General features: G+C 37.8%; 1 protein-coding gene across 1 annotated transcript in view; it reads right to left on the bottom strand.

Annotated features, from left to right (window-relative positions):
- The window catches only part of SLC12A7 (solute carrier family 12 member 7), a 79,447-nt gene extending 62,039 nt beyond the window's left edge, over positions 1-17,408 (bottom strand). The window contains exons 1-3 of the mRNA XM_058808826.1: positions 17,236-17,408; positions 4,091-4,185; positions 1,883-2,005 (exon numbers count right to left, since the gene is read on the bottom strand). Of these exons, the coding sequence (XP_058664809.1) occupies positions 1,883-2,005; positions 4,091-4,185; positions 17,236-17,347 (330 nt within the window). The 5' untranslated portion in view covers positions 17,348-17,408. The remainder of the gene's footprint in view (positions 1-1,882; positions 2,006-4,090; positions 4,186-17,235) is intronic.
- Between the last annotated feature and the right edge of the window lie 457 nt (positions 17,409-17,865).

Genomic DNA, 17,865 nt, shown 5'->3' with positions numbered 1-17,865 from the left:
TGTGCACTTTTTATTTGCTAGTGATCATCATAGGTCAAGACATACACAAAAGCATTCAGGTTTCATCACTAAAGTTTCAGTTGTCTACATTTATGAAGAGAAAACGGGCTTTGAAATAATCTAGTTAAAATCAACAGTTATACACAGTAGCTTTCCAGTTACACAAGATAGTCTTAAATCACAACTTGGGCTGTGAAAAATGGCAATTGATTTAAGTTATCAAAATTATTAAGAAAACACTAAATATCCAAGTATTTATAAGAAACCATAGAATGCCATTTAGACTGCATTTTTTATTTTTAGCATCTTGGGCGATATCCATGTGCAGCATCAGCTCCACTGTCTCAATCACACCATTAAAATGCTACTCTGACAGGCTACTACTTAACTATCACAATTTCAGAAATGAAATTAAGACACATACATAAAAATTGTGTTATCAGGACACCACATGGAGCACAAACAAGACCAAGTGCAAGCAAAGACATGATGTTCATTTGTTCATAGTCAGTTCCAGAGGGAGTAATATGGTGCTGCATTGACAAAAACCTCTACACAGCAGCTGAACAGACAAAGGGGTTCACAGTAAGGAAAGTGTGAGATGATCAGTATTACTTTTCTCACATCTGAAGTTTATCTTCAAATGAGATGAAACAAATATAGATCAAGCACAACTATACAAACAGAAAGAAAGCACACTCATGAACAAATGCAGGATAAGGAAAAAGTTAAACAAACAGCTGGACTTTATCTCTGACCCTTGCCCACTGTCCTGGTACCAACTTCCACTCAAAGCTCTATTCCAATCAAATGAGCTGCTGTTCTAAGCTTATTTTCAAATGTATTTTTATCTCTGTCTTTTCTGCTCTGGGCTCATTTTCCTTTTTCTCATTCTCATGTACTTCTCTTCATAGCTCAGCATATAAATTCAGTAGCAGGACCCCTTCTCCTACACAAAGACAGGTGACTACCAGCACTGTCTCTTCCCAGCATCCACCTTTATTTTCTTAGTTTCAGTCGCCATGCTCACCATGCAGCTCATCATTCTTCCCTTGCCTATACGTTCTTATACTCTGTCAGGTCACATGCTTTATTCCAAGCTTTCTCCTTCAAAATCAGCCTCTGCTAACAGAGGGATCAATCCAACATGCCACTGCAGACTCCAACTATTGCATACATTCCACTTCTACAGACACAGATACACATTTTGGGTATCCAGTAGACAGACAAACCTTGAAGAATTCAGCTCACTTCTAGCAAGTGTGTTTAGCAATGTGTCACACAGAGCATATGATTTCCCCTCCCCCAAGTACAATATTTTTGATGTTTGCGACAAAGTGTTTTCTTGGAATGCATCCATTAAGTTTTAAAAATACTTACTCCAACATACAAAACTAAGACAGCTACTCAAAAAAACTACTACCATGTTAAGAGGGGCAAATATGCTTATAGAATTAAAAGAGTGACCTGTTTCATCTCAAATTTGCCTTAATATAACTACCTAAAAACCTAGGCAGTTAAAATATATTAATAAACCTGCAAAAAGTCCTACTGTATGCTCATTAGAGGTAGGTAACAAGTACTGATGCTTGCACAAGTTCACAAGGAGGAAGAAAAGAAAGGAAGAAAAAACTGGGTATACTCCACGTTTCAGATCCTAGCTTTGCACATGTTTTACCTACAGGTTTTACAGCACAGTTTTGCTAAAACATACTAACAAGAACATCAAATTAACACAAGTCCTGCAAAAATGCTTCCGTTCTAAACATGGTATTACAAACCTCACTCCCATTTTTAGGTGCCCACATATTCTCTTTTCCGGTTGAAAAATACACCTCTTATAGCTAGCTTTATCTCGATAAATTATTAGAAATCTAAATACCTTCACTTCCTTTCGTTTGCTGTCTTCATCTGCTTCATGTTCCACCACTCCTTGAGTCAGATTAGTGTAGTTTGCTAGTTTATTCAGAAGAGATGACACCATGGGGTTACTATCCATTTCTTCCTGTTGGGTTTTGAAGAACACTGCATTTATTAAATAAATTTTCTTTTTAAGTCATCGTTTTAGATAGTGCTTCAAACATACTCAACAGATCAGCCCTGATTCAGCCAAATAAAAAAATTAGCATGACAGAATACCAGTCAGCTTTCAACCAACAAGAAGGCTCTATAATTTCTAGAAGTTTAACTCTACATGGCTATGTTGCACCATTTCTTTAATATTTTTACGCTACCTTACAATATGCAGCTCGAATATAAGGAAAACCTAGAGAAATTCCACTGTAATTTCAAAAATCTATTTTCATCACAGCACAGTCTTTAGTGTATTGTACTGGTAAAGTTGGGTCATTTTAGTTTTTCCAGCACATGAGTTTTTCCAGCACCTTGCTTGTGTTTAGAAAGTGACTTCAAATGATTTTTCAAGCACTAAAGTACTTAAGTACCTCTCTGAAGTCTAGTGCCGCAGGCTTACATATTTTCTTACACCAGGCATACTACTTCCAAAGTGTTAACTTGTTGAAAATACCTACACATCTATTACATATAATTGCACATATGTAACAGCACCTGACACAGAAGTCAGCCCATCTTTCTTTACTGCTACAAAACAAAAGCATGCTAAAACATATCATACAATCCAGAAGAATACACAACATTAGATTTCCAAGAAAAATGGATCCAGGAGAATTCAATTAAATACAAAATCTTGAACACTGGAAAGAAGACAAGAGAACAGGGTGACAAACACAGACAAGAAGTAAAGTATGGGAGATTAGGTAATGATAATGGTCATAATAGTCAAACTTCTTTTTAACAGTTTATACAACTCTCACATCTGAAAACACAAGAAAAACAAGATTATAGGAAACTTACTCTGAAACATACATAGTAGCAAAAAATTTCACCACAACATCAGCAGTGATGCAGTCACTAGAAGGGTTTCAACGTGATGCTGTTAACAGCAATATCTATAACTTGAGATACGTAAAAATAATGGTTTTATATCAGTTGATTTAATGTGAGCCATGTTTCAAAATAACAGATTCGGGACAAAAAGCAGCTGTGGCCAAATTATCATCACTGAGGAATACAGCAACTAATTTGAACCACATAAAGTTTTGGAAATGGCTTTATGGAATAGAGCTTGAAGGAGAAAAATTCAATTACAGAACTTTAAAACCATCATTCCTGTCAAAAAATACTAAGATATTGCATACATGACAAAAAGACAATTAATGATCAACATTAGTTTGATCCTTAGCAAAATTTTCTCTAGAACAGTGAAAAATAGTAAATATACATTATTTGGGTCATGCACAGGTGAGACGAAAAACCATGTCCTCTGTACAAAGATATTTGAAAGGAAGAAGAGAAAAATGTAAGAGAACAACAAGAAAAAATTGAGAAGAATGCAACAGTAAGGTGGCTAAACACTGTTGGAAGCACCTTGTTTTTGTTAACAGCAAGCATCAGAGCAAGACTAGTTGACGCTGCTAGAGCACAGCAATTAAGGTTTTTACTAGAAATACTACTTAATTGCAAAAGGTGCCCTTAAAAGTACTCAATTAATACACTTTTTTCAGTAATTTGATTGTAATAATTCAGTTGGTTAAAAAGGTATGAAATGTCCATTAATAAATTTACATTAGAAATTGCTATGGTGTGCTCTACATTGTAGTTGGATAATACAACTAAGTCATGGCTTGCAAATTTGTTTTTTAGCTTTGCTTTGTAACAAAAATTCCCCCATTGAACAAATTATTTTGCTAATCCTCTTAAAACTGAATACTGCTTTCTTTAAAAAATACATTTGACTTCCAGTAGCTTTGTCTAACAATGTCAAGATCCTAGCCCAAAACTTTAAATGCACGAAGACTTATTTCATATCTTCACATTAATGCACACCAATATTTACTGTTCTTGCCTATATACCATTCAAATACACTGAAATGGAATGTTAGCAGGAACCAAACTATGAAAAAGTTATTAAAACTCATTTTCTCTGCCACTAAATTTTAAGACAGAAAGTAAACAGGTGATTGCTCATCTCCATTAAATGTAAAATATGTTTTTGGAGTATTTAACTTACCTCAAAGAGAGCCATATTCTTTCCTTCATACATGCTTCCTCTGCCCAATTCTGCACAGTTAATAAATGGACTACTTTCCCTGGCAATCCCATCTCCTAGAGGAAAAGTAACACAATTAAAACAAGAGGGGAAAAAAAACCCCATACTTTAAAGGGAATAGTCAGAAGACTCTGGTAAGAGCTGGTTCTAAATAAGACCATCGGTTGCTGCAAACCTAGTTTTCATCTCAGACATGTGGATGTTAAACATTTAAGGAGATTTCGTTTAACAGTCGAATCTTGGTATAGTGTTTCATCATTATTACTCTTTAACACACATAATGATTTCTCCCCTACCCTTTCTAGTTTCCCTAAAAACACTTGATAATTGCACTACATATAAAGGTTTTGAATATAGAATAAAATAACTTTTTTATTACTTTACTGACTCCCTCAAAAAATCTCCAGTAGTTGAGACAGGAATTTATGAAATGCAAAAGGAATTACTTTGTAAAGGTTGTGTGGAACCTTCCATGACATGTTACACTTAATCTATTCCTTATTGAAATAGAAATTGCATTAACCTATAGCTCTACTGACCTGCTCTGGCACACCTCTAAAAAAATACAGCATTACTTTCACTGCCTTTCAGCTGACAAACTACAAAAACTATGACATGCTGATACTGTCACAACCCTGGCATTTCCAAATAATCTCAAGTCCTTGCCTGCACCACTTTGCCTGTGTGCCCTTTCGCCCTTATATGCACAGATGACAGTAATAGCACCTACAGTCTCGCCACTACAGAATTAAGGAACAGTTAGGGAACAAGCCGTACTCTTTTCCCCTGTCTTCTCCCTCTGCTCCCTACATGAAATCCCAGAAGAAAGCTCTGGCAAATGTGTACACTAGTCTTAGCACAACATATTATCTTAGTTGTAAACCAGACAGAAATATATCTCAGTCCCTCAAATATAAGAGGGACTGTGGATTTCCCACCACTAATTTCCTACCACTCTCCACAGTATCACTATAGTTATTAGTATCATGACATAGAAACCACATACTATCATAAGAGACACAGAATATAACAACTGTCCTAAAAATTAGGGCTTTAAAATTAGTTCCTCAGTCCAGAGAAGAAATGGCAATGAATTCACACATCCAATAGATTTCCTTCTATCCACATCCTCCAGCTTTCATTTTTCTGTTTCTCTACATTATATATTTGGTCTCCTACTACTTCAAGTCCTACAGTCTGGGTAGGCACCCCTCTACCAACCAAGGTTAACGCAAGGTCAGCAGAAGGAACACTGTCAACACAAAATAATCTCCCTCATGAACTAACACCTTGAGATGTTTATCAATATATGGAACATGCTGGTTTCACACAAAATTATCTGAGAAATTGGCATTTATGGGTTCCACTTTAATGGGCTCCACTGTACTTAAGAGAAAGATTCAATTAGCTTTTTCACAGACAACAAAAGAGCAACTCTGCCCTGAAACAAATACATCCTGATTTCTCTTACCATTTTGCTAAAGCATATGAGCACTCGGATTTCTTGCTTAAGACATTGCATTTTCTTTCCAAGATTTTTGCAATGTTTTTCTTTTAGCTCCATTCCTGAAATAACCCCATTATTTCTGCTGAAGTTTTTATAAGCCATTCATTAAAAGTTATGTTCCCAAGTTAAAATAAAAATAAGGTTGCTTGATTTCAGTCTCGCCAAGACCATACTTCTATTGACTTTAACTGACATCTGGTATCTGTAATCATTAACTAAATATTGGTACTCCTTTCAGGGTACTTCCAATCCCTTCAGAAAGGATTACTCTTCAAAAAGTGAGCTGGGAAATTTCAATTATTGTTTTGCCTTCGTATAGATGATAATGTTACTGGAGTTACTCTTTCAGTGGGTATCATTAGACTAATCTAAACACTAAAAGGGTAGCAAAAAAAAAAAAAAATTAATCAGTATTCATAATTCTGAATTTGAAGACTAGAGTTTTGGCTAACCAGTTCTGGACATTAAAATCAGTATCTCAGCACTACATAGTATTTTAAATTGTAGATTGGAGAATTGTAAAGCTGTCCTTTATATGTTTCTTTTTCTAAACAGGGTTACTTGGCTTTACTCCAATATGAAAAAGAGCACACCATGTCTAACAAAGGTCTTGTTAAACACACCTGACAGGCTTCAAACAGGAAAATGCAGAACTTAGGATCTGAAGAACAGGAAACCTATTTCAGTGCTTACAATCAATATTCTACCTATTTTAAAGTTTTCTGATGATAGTCTTCAAAATCGTCTGGTAGTGACAGACTGCAATAAACTCCTGTTTCTCTAACACAGTTTTCTTTTTGTATTTGTGTATCTTTGGCACAGCAATTTGATAGGCAATGCTATGTCAAATCATATCATGTCAAATATTATTTTAGCTTCACTTGAAAGAGAATCAACACTGAAAAAGTGACCAAAAAAGCAAACTGACAAGTACTCTGTCATCTGCAGTTTGTTGACTACTTCTACAATTATAAAATCATTAGGACCATAGAATCATAAAAGCATTAAGATTGGAAAAGAGCCCTAAGATAAGGTCCAAACTTTGAACACTACCATGTCATCTTAATACACCACTAAGTGCAACATGCAGTCATTTCTTGAACACCCCCAAGAATGGTGGCTCTACCACCTCCCTGGGCAGTCCATTCCAATGTTTAAGCACCTTTTCAGTAAAAAAATTCTTCGTCATGTCCAACCTGAGCCTACCCTGGTGCAGTCTGAATCCATTTCCTCTAGCCATATTGCCAGTTGCCTAGGAGAAGAGGCCAACCCCTATACTGTGCTACAAGTTCTTCCAAGTAGTTACAGAGAGTGATAAAGTACCTCCAGAGCTTCCTTTTCTTCAGGCTGAATGACCCCAGCTCCCTCAGCCGCTTGTTATCAGACTTGTGTTCCAGACCTTTTCATTGCCCTTCTCTGGACACACTCGGCAATTCAATATCTTTCTTGAAGAAAGAGGCCCAAAACTGGACACAACACTCAAGGTGTGGCCTTAACAGTGCCAAGTATGGGGCAACAATCACTTCTCTAGTCCTGCGGGCCATGGTATTTTCAATAGAGGCCAGGATGCCACTGGCCTTCTTGTTCACTTGGGCACACCACTGGCGCATATTCAATCAGCTGTTGACCTGCACTCTGCGGTCCTATTTTGATGAGCCACTTTCAAGCCACTCTTCTCTCAGCCTTCAAAGTTGCATGGGGTTGTTGTGCATGACCAGGCACTTTGCCTTACTGAACCTCATACATGTACCACAGTGGCTAACCTCCAGTTGTCCAGAACCTCCCCAGTTTATCAGGACTAACAATAATGATGGAGAGTGGCTTAGCAATCTCTTCTGTCAGGTCCCCAAGTACACTCTAGTGGGTTCCACCCAGCCCCATACACTTCTGAGTGTCTAAGTGGCTCAATGGATCACTGACTACTTTTTCCAGATTATAGGGGGTCAGTTCTACTCCCCATCTCTCTCTACCAGCTCCAAGGGATATGAGGATAACTGGTCTTTCTGTTGAAGACTGAGGCAAAAAAGGCACCTCAGATTGCCTCATCCTTTGTTACAATGTTACCCTTCATATGCAAGAAAGGATAGATTTTCCTTGGTCTTCTTTTTGTTAATATATTCATAAAAACACCTATGAACACCTTTGAGTTTTAATCACTGCTGTAAACAAAATCACCTTTATTTCAAATTAAAAACCACCACCTTTTGAAGTATCCTTATTTAATATGTCTAGATATACAGTGATTCTTATTAACATGTAAGTCAAACTGACATGTATTATACCATTCAGCAGAAAGAACTAGTTTCAGAATCTCAATGCACAGACATCATCTGTGGTGAAATTAACCAAACAAACTATCTCAATCTTTAGCTTATTCTTTCTTCAAAAGAAGATTCAATAGGAAAGAAATGATTCATTAGAAAACCAGATTTAAATTAAGATAGGATTAACACTTTTCACAAATCCAGTAAATCTTGCCCCTCATGCATCAAGTGGACAATACAAAAAGCTATTTCAGTTACTTCTACTGAGGTTACATGGAACACGAAAGGAATAAAAACTTCATTTCACTAGTAAGTCTAGCCATCTCTTTATCTCAGCCCTATCCTCTTGAACTCTATGAGGAAGCTTTAAGATAGTCAAATCACAGAATCATGTAGGTTGGAAAAGCACCTTGACACCAACCACACACTTAACACTGCCAAATTCATCACTAAACAATATCCCTAAGCACCACACCTACACATATTTAAAATACCACGAGGGATGGTGGCTCAGCCACTTCCTTGGGCAGCCCATTCCAATGCTTGACAAGCAAATCACCTTTTCATTAGGTCTCTTTGAAATTGCATCTGTTTTAACACTTCTCAAGTGTGAGCTGAGTGAAACATAAAATAAAAAATAGAACTTCCAATGTAGTTTCAGACATATCATTAAGCTGCATTTCTTCTGAAATCCAGTTTCTGCAACCAAAGCATTCCAAAAAATCTATACTTTCTGTTGCTTGATTTCTGAAAGTAACTCAGTTTATGAGGGTTTACAGGCAAAAATCTTAAATCTAGACTAGCATTTCCTTTTGGACCACAAAAAAGGCAAAACAGGATAACCAAAAAAAACCCTTTGGGTTTGCTTATGGTATGTTTCATGTGTCTTCTGACACAGAAAAAATTTGCCTGTTGATATCATACTCCATGTCACTCAACTAAGTCATCAAAGCCTAAGTTTTAAAAATTATGTTTCTATCCTTGTACCTTCTTTAAAAATTATTATTACAATTTTTAGTCTGATATGGAATGTTCTTATAAACTAACACAATTCTGTGCTTACTGCTGGAGCAGTAGACAACCTAAAGCCATGACTAATTGCTATAGATAGATAATGAGATGATTGGCTCTTACAATTAAAAGATTAACATTTTGTGAAAATTAAGAGAAGTTTTATTAATGTATAATTATGGTAATGTAGTTTAGATGTCCTCTGTTCTCCCCATAGTTCCATTTTCCTCCCACTCTGTATTGTTGCCATCAGACAGCCTGGGGTGTCTAGGACAGGTAGAGAGAAGGTGTGCACATCTGCCCCTTACCTGGGGCAGCTGAGAACAGAAAAGCTTGTTGCTAAGGGGGCGCAGCATGACAACACCTGACTCGGCAAAGAAGAGCTGACTGACAGACTTTGGAAGGGGCCAGTGTTGGCTGATGCAACCCCCAGGGGTATAAAAGACGGAGCATCCATCTTGCAGATGAACCAGCCACATGGTAGGCAGCCATGAAGGCAGCTCCCAGCGCTGCAACTTTTTCCTTATTTAGTCCTTTTGTTATATTTTTGTTAAGGCTTAATAAACCTTTTAAAATTTTTAAAGTGAGCAGTTGTCTCTCACTCTAATGTACCTTTCCTAAAAGCCTATGTGGTACTTGCTGTGTGGATGGGACATGCAAAAAACCCTACTCTTGATTTCTACATATACTCAAGCACTGTGGTGAGTGATTATGTCTGAATGGAAATTAGCTGCAATGACATTTTTTTTGTAAACAAGACATACAGCTACAAGAAGAGAAGGTAGGAGATATATCTGAAGATAATATTTAGTGTGTTGATGCACATCATTACACACTAAATGTGCACATCCATACACACTAGTCCCCCAAATGCCAATGCAGTGTAACCCACACAAATTATTATAAACTATACCAGAGCTGTTCTGGCCTTAAATTTTCTGACATTGTCATCAGATGACTTTTTATTAACACTTTCACACACCAAACAAGGTAACAATTTTTGCACATCACAATTCAGTGCTGGTCACAGACACAAAAGGCAGCATGGTATGCAAATTTATCTTCTTCAGAAGTTTCAGAGTAGCAATCGTCAGAAACACCAAAAAGTAGATTACTTTTAAAGTATGTTAACAGGTAAAATTTCTAAGCTGATCCAAACTGGCCCATTTTATACAGTGTAAACTAGAATCCAACAGTAGAGGTTAAATATGGAGACGCCAACTTCGTCAATAAGATAGCCCTCTTATTCAGGGGTTGGACTAACATGATCTCCACAAGTCCCTTCAAACTGTAACAATTTTGCAATTCCCCTTTCACACTTACTACTCACCACTCTGCATCCCCATATCATACTGCTCCTCACATAAATCCATATGCTGTCACCAGAGACAATCAGTGTAGTAATGAGCAATTACTCAAACAGAAACAGCTTCCTTAGCATTCATAACAATTCTACCTCTGCTTCCTTCCCCACTCCTGAATCACAAGTAGCAGAGTATGAAAAATGTATGTTATAGCTTTCTTGTTATAGAAAAAGTAGCAGAGAAAGGATAGAGGACAGGAAACTACCATTTAAGTAATCCTAAATTTGCACTGTGATGCCTGATCAGGAGATTAGAACAAAAATATTTGACTATCTAATCTAATTTCCCATCTTTTTGCAGGCTTAGGAATTTCATTTGATCACTAAGCTCTATAACTTTAAAAAAATCATACTGAAAATTAAGCAGTGCATCTCTTGATGTTTTCAGAACTGAAATAAGAAAAAAACCTATTAATTCATGTAAAGCTTAAGGGTTTTAATATTGAAAAAAATCTCAAATTGTTCCATATTTCTACTTAAATTTGGTTCTTTCAAACTTCCAGGTATAACATCCTAGTAACTGCTTCCAAATTTAACCACTTACAGTATTTTCTCTCAGTGAAGGTAACTATACTTATTTAAATCATCTCAACCTATCTCTTGAAAAATCAAAAAAGGTCCTAAAACATTTTTCTAACTTTTAATTTTTTTTTTGTGGAAACGTTCTGTACAGGTTTTAAGTTACACAACATCAAAAAAAAAAAAATCAAACTCTGATAATCAAATACAGTGTTCTAACACCAGCCTCAGTCAACGCTATTTACAGAAGTATAATTGTCACCTCTCCTCCGAGGATCAGGCTGGCCCTCTTTACCATAGCATTAAACCAAGCTCGTGATATTCTATTCCAGTCTGACCCCTAAATCCTTTCTAGATTCACTGCTTCCTCACTGTCCCACACTATGTTTGCCATCATGATTCAAATCCAAGTAATGCTCCTAATGCTCCTGTTTACCTTGTATTCAAACATGTTTTGTCCAAAAAAGCAAGCACCTTTTTCTCCTGACATGCTGTAAGAGTTTAACATCTATCTGAAAAATAAAAGTAGATAGCTTTCATATGGCAAAAGAATACAAGTGTTGTTCAAAGGAGTGAGAATTACATAAACTTTTGAACATCATACCCTCAAATACAGTAGCTCAGCTATGATAATGTATAACTGTTCTCCAAACAAGTACATGTGTTAAACTAGAAAAGCTTTGATTCCCACTAGAAATTGCTAATTTTATATGTTGTTATCTAAAGCAGAACTGCAGTTGGGGAATAACCCTTAACAAAAAAGTCCTAACTCTTCACAGTTTGCAAAGGGCAACTCTTAATCACAGTCCATGTACCTTGAGATAGGTTCTGGTTAGCCATATACAGGTGAAATGTAACAGTTTTAAATAAAAAAAAGGTAACATTTTCATTCAGATAGTATTTGGTCATATTAAGAACAAGCCACTGCAAACTGAGAATATGAAAATGGGATCCTGTTTGCACAAGAGACAGCAAACATTTAATGTTAGTGTAACAAAACTTTTTAAGGTAAAAACGCATAAAGTTTAAAAGTCAATAAAACTGATGTATATGACCATCGCATCCAAGAAAGCTGCCTGTGGCAAAATCTGTAATTCTATCTTCTCTATCATGCATATTTCCTTCCTGTATGTTCAAGTTTTTGATTGGCAGGCAACAAAAGGGAAGTCATAGAATCTTATAAATTAAATGTCCTAACACTTCTAATCTAAATCCACATACTGGAGCACTCCTTAGAGCTCTAAAACATAGTCATGTTTTTAAAAGCCACCTTGGAGTTCTACAATACAGTCAAATTTTTAAAAGCCACTGTCTTCCTATAATGCAAATTATGAAAAAGGCATCCATAAACTTGTTTGAACACACTTTGCCTCGATTCTTGTGCTACATTTGTTTAAGAATTCAGTGCAATCTAACTCAAAAGGTTTGTGTTATTGGGTTCTTTTTAGTAATTTAATGTCTAAATATATTTACTACATCACAAATTTCTTCCAGTATTTTATTAATGATTAGCATAATTTATATGTTATACTGATATGCACAACAAAGTGTATTTAAACCCCTTGTAAATAAACCTCTTTACATAATGGATGATTCTAATATTACATCCATCATCTATGTTATCAACATTGCTAAATCTTAGATTTTTCTTTACTTAGGCTGCTATTATCATCAAGCACAACTTACTTCTAATGAAAACTGCAAAAGCTCTTTATAAATTCTTTAAAATATGGCTGGAAATAAAAGAACCTCCTATTTCAGTAAGAAAGATATTAGAAAACCACAGTATTGTCTTGTAAAGAGACTCACTTGGATTTGGCCCGTTTGCTTCAAAATCTTGCTCACTCATGATTAAGGAAAATTAAGTCAGTCTCATCTGATGATTCTTCAGGTATCAAGAACTGAAAGAGGAAACTGACAGCTCCTTCCTCCCAGCTTAGTGTAAGACCTCAAATCCTGTTTCTTACTAGCATTGGATTAATCCTGAAACAAGTCATTAAGACTTCAGGCTGCATGAGTGCACATGACATGAACTACATGAGAGTCACAGAACTCACTGAAGAGAATTAAGATGAAGGATTTTTGTCAGCAATTAACACCCTGCTTAGTGATATGGGAAGGATCAAGTCACTGAAACATCCCATGTGTCCATCTAATAAGTACTTTAAAAGTTTTATTTCTATCAAATAAATTAATTTTAAAATATATCCACTAAACAGATCAGTAGAGATTAGCAACAATTAGTATTAACCTATTCCAAAGACCTATCTACTATTAAAAAACCTTCTTTACACACCAAAAGATATCTGTATGTATTAGCAGACCTTAAGCAAGTCAGTTAGTTTTTAAACATTGATTTTATGTAGAAATAGTTGGCATTTGTTCTACTTAAGATGTAGCAGATAAACACTTTAAAATATAGTTCTAGTAATTTTGTAAGCTCTTTTTAAAAACAAATATTTTTAATTTATAAAGGTTTCTTTTTAGACTGGCAGCATAATTTATTAATTTTCTTTCAAATTAAATATGTCACTGTTTTCTAGTTTATGGATTAATGTATTACACATTTTAAATCAGCCTTAAACTCATAAAAAGTGTTTCAATTCTGTTAAATGGATGCCAGTGACAGGAACAGTTCCTGGGATCAAATCTTTGAATAACATCTAAAATCTATTTTTCTCTGATCATAACAACTATGCTGCAAGCATGGTCAATTGTGGCAGTTAAGGTTGAAGGGTTGACTCAAAATACACTAGACTTCTCCGTGAGATTAATTATCTTCCTCCATTGCACATATACACACACAGACACATACGTGTCGACTATTCCCTGGTTTTCCAATAAGTAACATTTTACAGAAATTCACGGAATCCATGCTTCATTAGTTATATGATGGCTTCTTCGTAGATGATCAGGTTTGTTATTGCTATTCCTTGTATTTGAGGGTCTTCAATTTTAAAAGAATTTGCAGGAGTTAGTTCTCATATTAGTTTCTAAATAAGAAACTGCTATGGCAAGGTAAATAATACTATGGGATGCTAAAAATACTAGCGATGTCTTGAAGCACCTGATACACACAGCTGCTAGGGAACGAAAAGCTGATCAACTTTACAAAATTTTTACAGGTCTATCTAGACAGTCACTACAACTATGTGTGAAAAAAACAAACAAAACACCCAAAACAAATCAAGCCCAGAATTTCTTATAAAACTTCATCCCTTACTGTCTATAGGCTCATATTTCCTTCTCCTCTTCAACCATTTACTATCTCCTGACTACCCTTTCTTTGTAGTCTATTATAAGCACATTGAAAGACACAGAAAACAGGCATGTCTTCTTTCTGCCACTTTGTGAATATTTGAGTTAGCAGGCTGCACCCTAAACCATGTTAACTTGAAGTATTCTGCCTTTTCTGAAGTACTACTGTGACTAGTGCTACAGCCCAGCCCCATAGGGAGTCACAAATGTCTTCTCCTCCTTTCACATACATCAAAGTATAATATAGTCAGAAAATATGAAGCTATGGAATTTCAGATTATTAAGAAGGAGTGCAGATCATAGAACAAGAACATCCCAGGTTACTCCTTTATGACACAGATGATTATCAGGTAAGAATGTGTGAAAGGGGATAAATGCACAAAACTGTGCACCAATTGCTAAGTGCCTTGCTAATAAAAATCAAAACTACTGTTGATCTAATGACTAGACAGCATACAACTGATTCCCTCAAAAAAAACTAGCAGAGTTTGATGGGACAGGTTTGTCAGGTTTTCATGTATTTGGTAGGTTGTTTTTTTTTTAAAAAAAAAAGGTACTAGTGCAGTCAAGGAAAAACTACTTGGTTTTTAAGACAGACAATTCAATCAAAACTGTTAACATGCTAGATTTCTAAACAACTGGAACAAAATAGCATGCTGAGCTATATAGGCTAAATCAAATGGGAAGTTCCCATTCTCGTCTTTTTTATGTTCATCTCTGCTCTCAGCTTTACCCACCTCTCACCTTGACACAACCCTAGCCATTCTCACTTTTTGCAGTACTCACCTCAACCCAAAATGATTTTTACTTCTCCAGCAGTTTACTTTACTCACAGTTTAACATGCTGAACCAGACCAGTGAAGCGTCTGATGGTCAAGCGCAGGAAAAAGGAAGCAAACCAAGACACAGAGGAGGACAAGGAAAGAAATAATTTACTTCTTAGCCTTTTTCTCAAGGCTGGAGCAGTGAGAAGGGCAAGGAGTCCTTCTCTGAGCAGCAGGCTTTTAGATGGGCTTAACTACAGCAGCTATCAGAAGTACAAACATTTCAGAATTCTTTAGTTTTCAGAAGAATAACTCAAGAACAATTATTTTATTATACAGCATTAACTTAACAATTCCATACAATACCCAAAGCAACACTAAGTAGCACATCTTTCACTTCCCAAAACTCTCTGTCAGAGGGTAGCATTTAATCTCTCCATGAGGTCAGAACTCTTTGCCTATAATTTATATACAAATCAATGCCTCCCCTTTTCAGTTTTCCTCTCTACTTCCAATTTTACAAACACCCAAGAAGAGTCATACATAAATTCATCCCCTTGACTGATACAGATCCATAACAGTATTTAAATATATCTTGCAATTGTAACTACTAGTCCCCAAAACACTACCTAATCACATAATTTTTTTTTTATTTATCTCTGGTCTTTAGGGTTGTGATAAACCACTGTGAAAATAGCAGTTCCTCACTTCCTCTCAACTTCCCAGGATTTAAAAATGTTCCAAGCCTTTCAGATACTTCATATATACATGCAGTCTAACAAATGCTGTCTAACTTTGCCTGTATGTATAGTCAGTATTTTAAAATGCCACCTGTGTAAACATCATACACCATGCCTCTCTGACTAGCTCTTCTACCAAAACAAAATTTATCCAGATTAATGCTGTACTGCAAGTCATCCATCTAGTACAAAGAGATGTCACAGAAACAAACTGTTGTTGTTGTTGTTTGTTGTCAGAAACAAATTGTTAAACTTTCACAGCTTATATTGCTTTGGTTTTTCTATTGCATTTAGTTCGGAAAAGAACAGGCAGTTATTAGAACACCTAGAGATTGTTTGAATATACTAAGGGAAAGGCAACTAGATGTATTATAGATCTTTAATAGGTAAGTAGGATTTTAGAGTAGAAAGCTTTGGAAGAAAATAACCTAACTGTGTCAGCTTGGTGTTTTACTATATTAGCTTCCTAAAATAATGTAAATATATTAAATTTGTCAAATATCTGTTTTTATCTCTTTACATTCATATCCCACATCACACGGAATTAGCCCTATTTATCTGTCACCTGTACCACCAAAATAAGATGCCTTTTACAAACCGCCATTTATTCACCTGTTGTCATGTAACAAAGTTAATCCCCCCACAAACCTTTACAGAAGTATCGATTGTAACAAAGCATCCAGAATAAAGTGCAACATGTGAACTAGCTCTCGAAGTGCTAGCAGTGATTCACACAACATACTTGGTATTGCTGCTGCAACACGCTTCGGAAAAAGGCAGTGTTAAGCGCCACAAAAATTACTGCTTTCCCAGCAGTGCCTTGTCATGCAAGTGAAGAATCACTCATTTCCCCAGCAACGCTGGCAGAGAAATACTACTGTCCCTGCATTAGGGGCTGTCCTGAGCAGACCCTCACTCACGATGCCCGAGCTCTACCTCCGGTTTGATTCTACTTCCCCAGGAGACTTCAGGAACGAGGCCTAACAAGAAGCAAGGCTCCGAACGCGACGGCATCTCGTAGCAAACACCTACTTAACCCTAGACGCTATATCTGATGCAAAAGCACATGGCTGGACAAACACCTGGAGCAACGCAGGTAAAATTGGGCTCTTCTCCACAATCTGAATCTTGCCTCTTAGCCCTCTCTCTAGTGTGCTCCAACAGCAGTTAGCCTTTAAGACAGCCTAATGGTTGGATTTGATGATCTGATCTTCAAGATCTCTTCCAACCGAAACGATTGATTCTACGTATTTTCCCCGTTCGTTAGACCGCCGTGGGCGATGCTGCTTCCGCCCGCTTCCCGTCGCAGACGGGAGGCGGACTGACCGCCGCACACCGCCCCGGGCAGGCGCCGCGCCCGACCGCGGGCTGCTCCTCTCCCCCGGCTGGAGCCGCCCATAAGTACTTCCTCCTTTCGGCCAACGGCGCTGACTAATGGAAACAAAGAGAAACAGGCTCTCAGCCACCCCAGGCGCCAGACTTTCGCCCTTTCCGGAACCGCACTTCTACACCTGGACAGGTAGCCCCGGCATCGCTCCCTGCAGAGAGGCGATGCGGCCCCTCCACAGTATTCGGGGACTCTCTGTCGGCCCGCAGGCCCGCCACAGACCCACTCCTCCGCACGCAAAGAGCCGACGCTCTCTTTAGGCGTTGACCACCGGCGCTTCACCACTCTCTCACCAGTGCCCCGGTCTCTCTCGTCGCCTTCATCTTCCTCCTCTCGCTGCTGCCCATCCCGCTGCCGCTCCTCGCCCTGCGCCTCCACCGGCACCACCGTGAAGCTCGTCGGCATGCTGCAGACGGCCCCAGACCCGCTGGCGCCTCCTCCCAGGGCAGCGGGCAGGGTGAGTCGGGCGCTGCCGCCTCCCTCACGTGAGAGCCATTTCCTCACGCAGCGGGGGGGCGGTGGCCGGCACCGCGCCACTTCCCCCTCACCGTTTGCCTGATGGCGCTGCGGCCGTAACTCCGAAGGGAGGGGCACGGGCCCTGGGGCATCCCCTCTTCCTCAAACCTTGGCTTACAGTTATCCTTAAAGCGCTAAGACCACCAGGCTACTGGTCCTCTGATCCCACCAGACAGAAACTGCTTTCCAAACGAAACCAGAGCCAGGCTGTAGGGCCTTAATCCTCCAGATCACTGAAGGGATGACAGTATCCAAAAGGCCTAAGCAGGGGATTTATGATCACCTTTTGGACAAGTGGAGAAAATTCACTGTGTGCCTTTGGACTACCAGGACATAAAGACAGCTCCCAGAAATCTGCTTTCCTACACAGCAGCCATGCTTTGCAGTAGACAGGTGAAGGTCCTGGG

The sequence above is a fragment of the Ammospiza caudacuta genome, chromosome 1 (genome assembly GCF_027887145.1).
Source record: "Ammospiza caudacuta isolate bAmmCau1 chromosome 1, bAmmCau1.pri, whole genome shotgun sequence".
In the NCBI taxonomy this organism is placed as follows: domain Eukaryota; kingdom Metazoa; phylum Chordata; class Aves; order Passeriformes; family Passerellidae; genus Ammospiza; species Ammospiza caudacuta.
The sequence above is the reverse complement of the archived record's forward strand: the minus strand, read 5'-3'. Positions and strand labels throughout refer to the sequence as shown.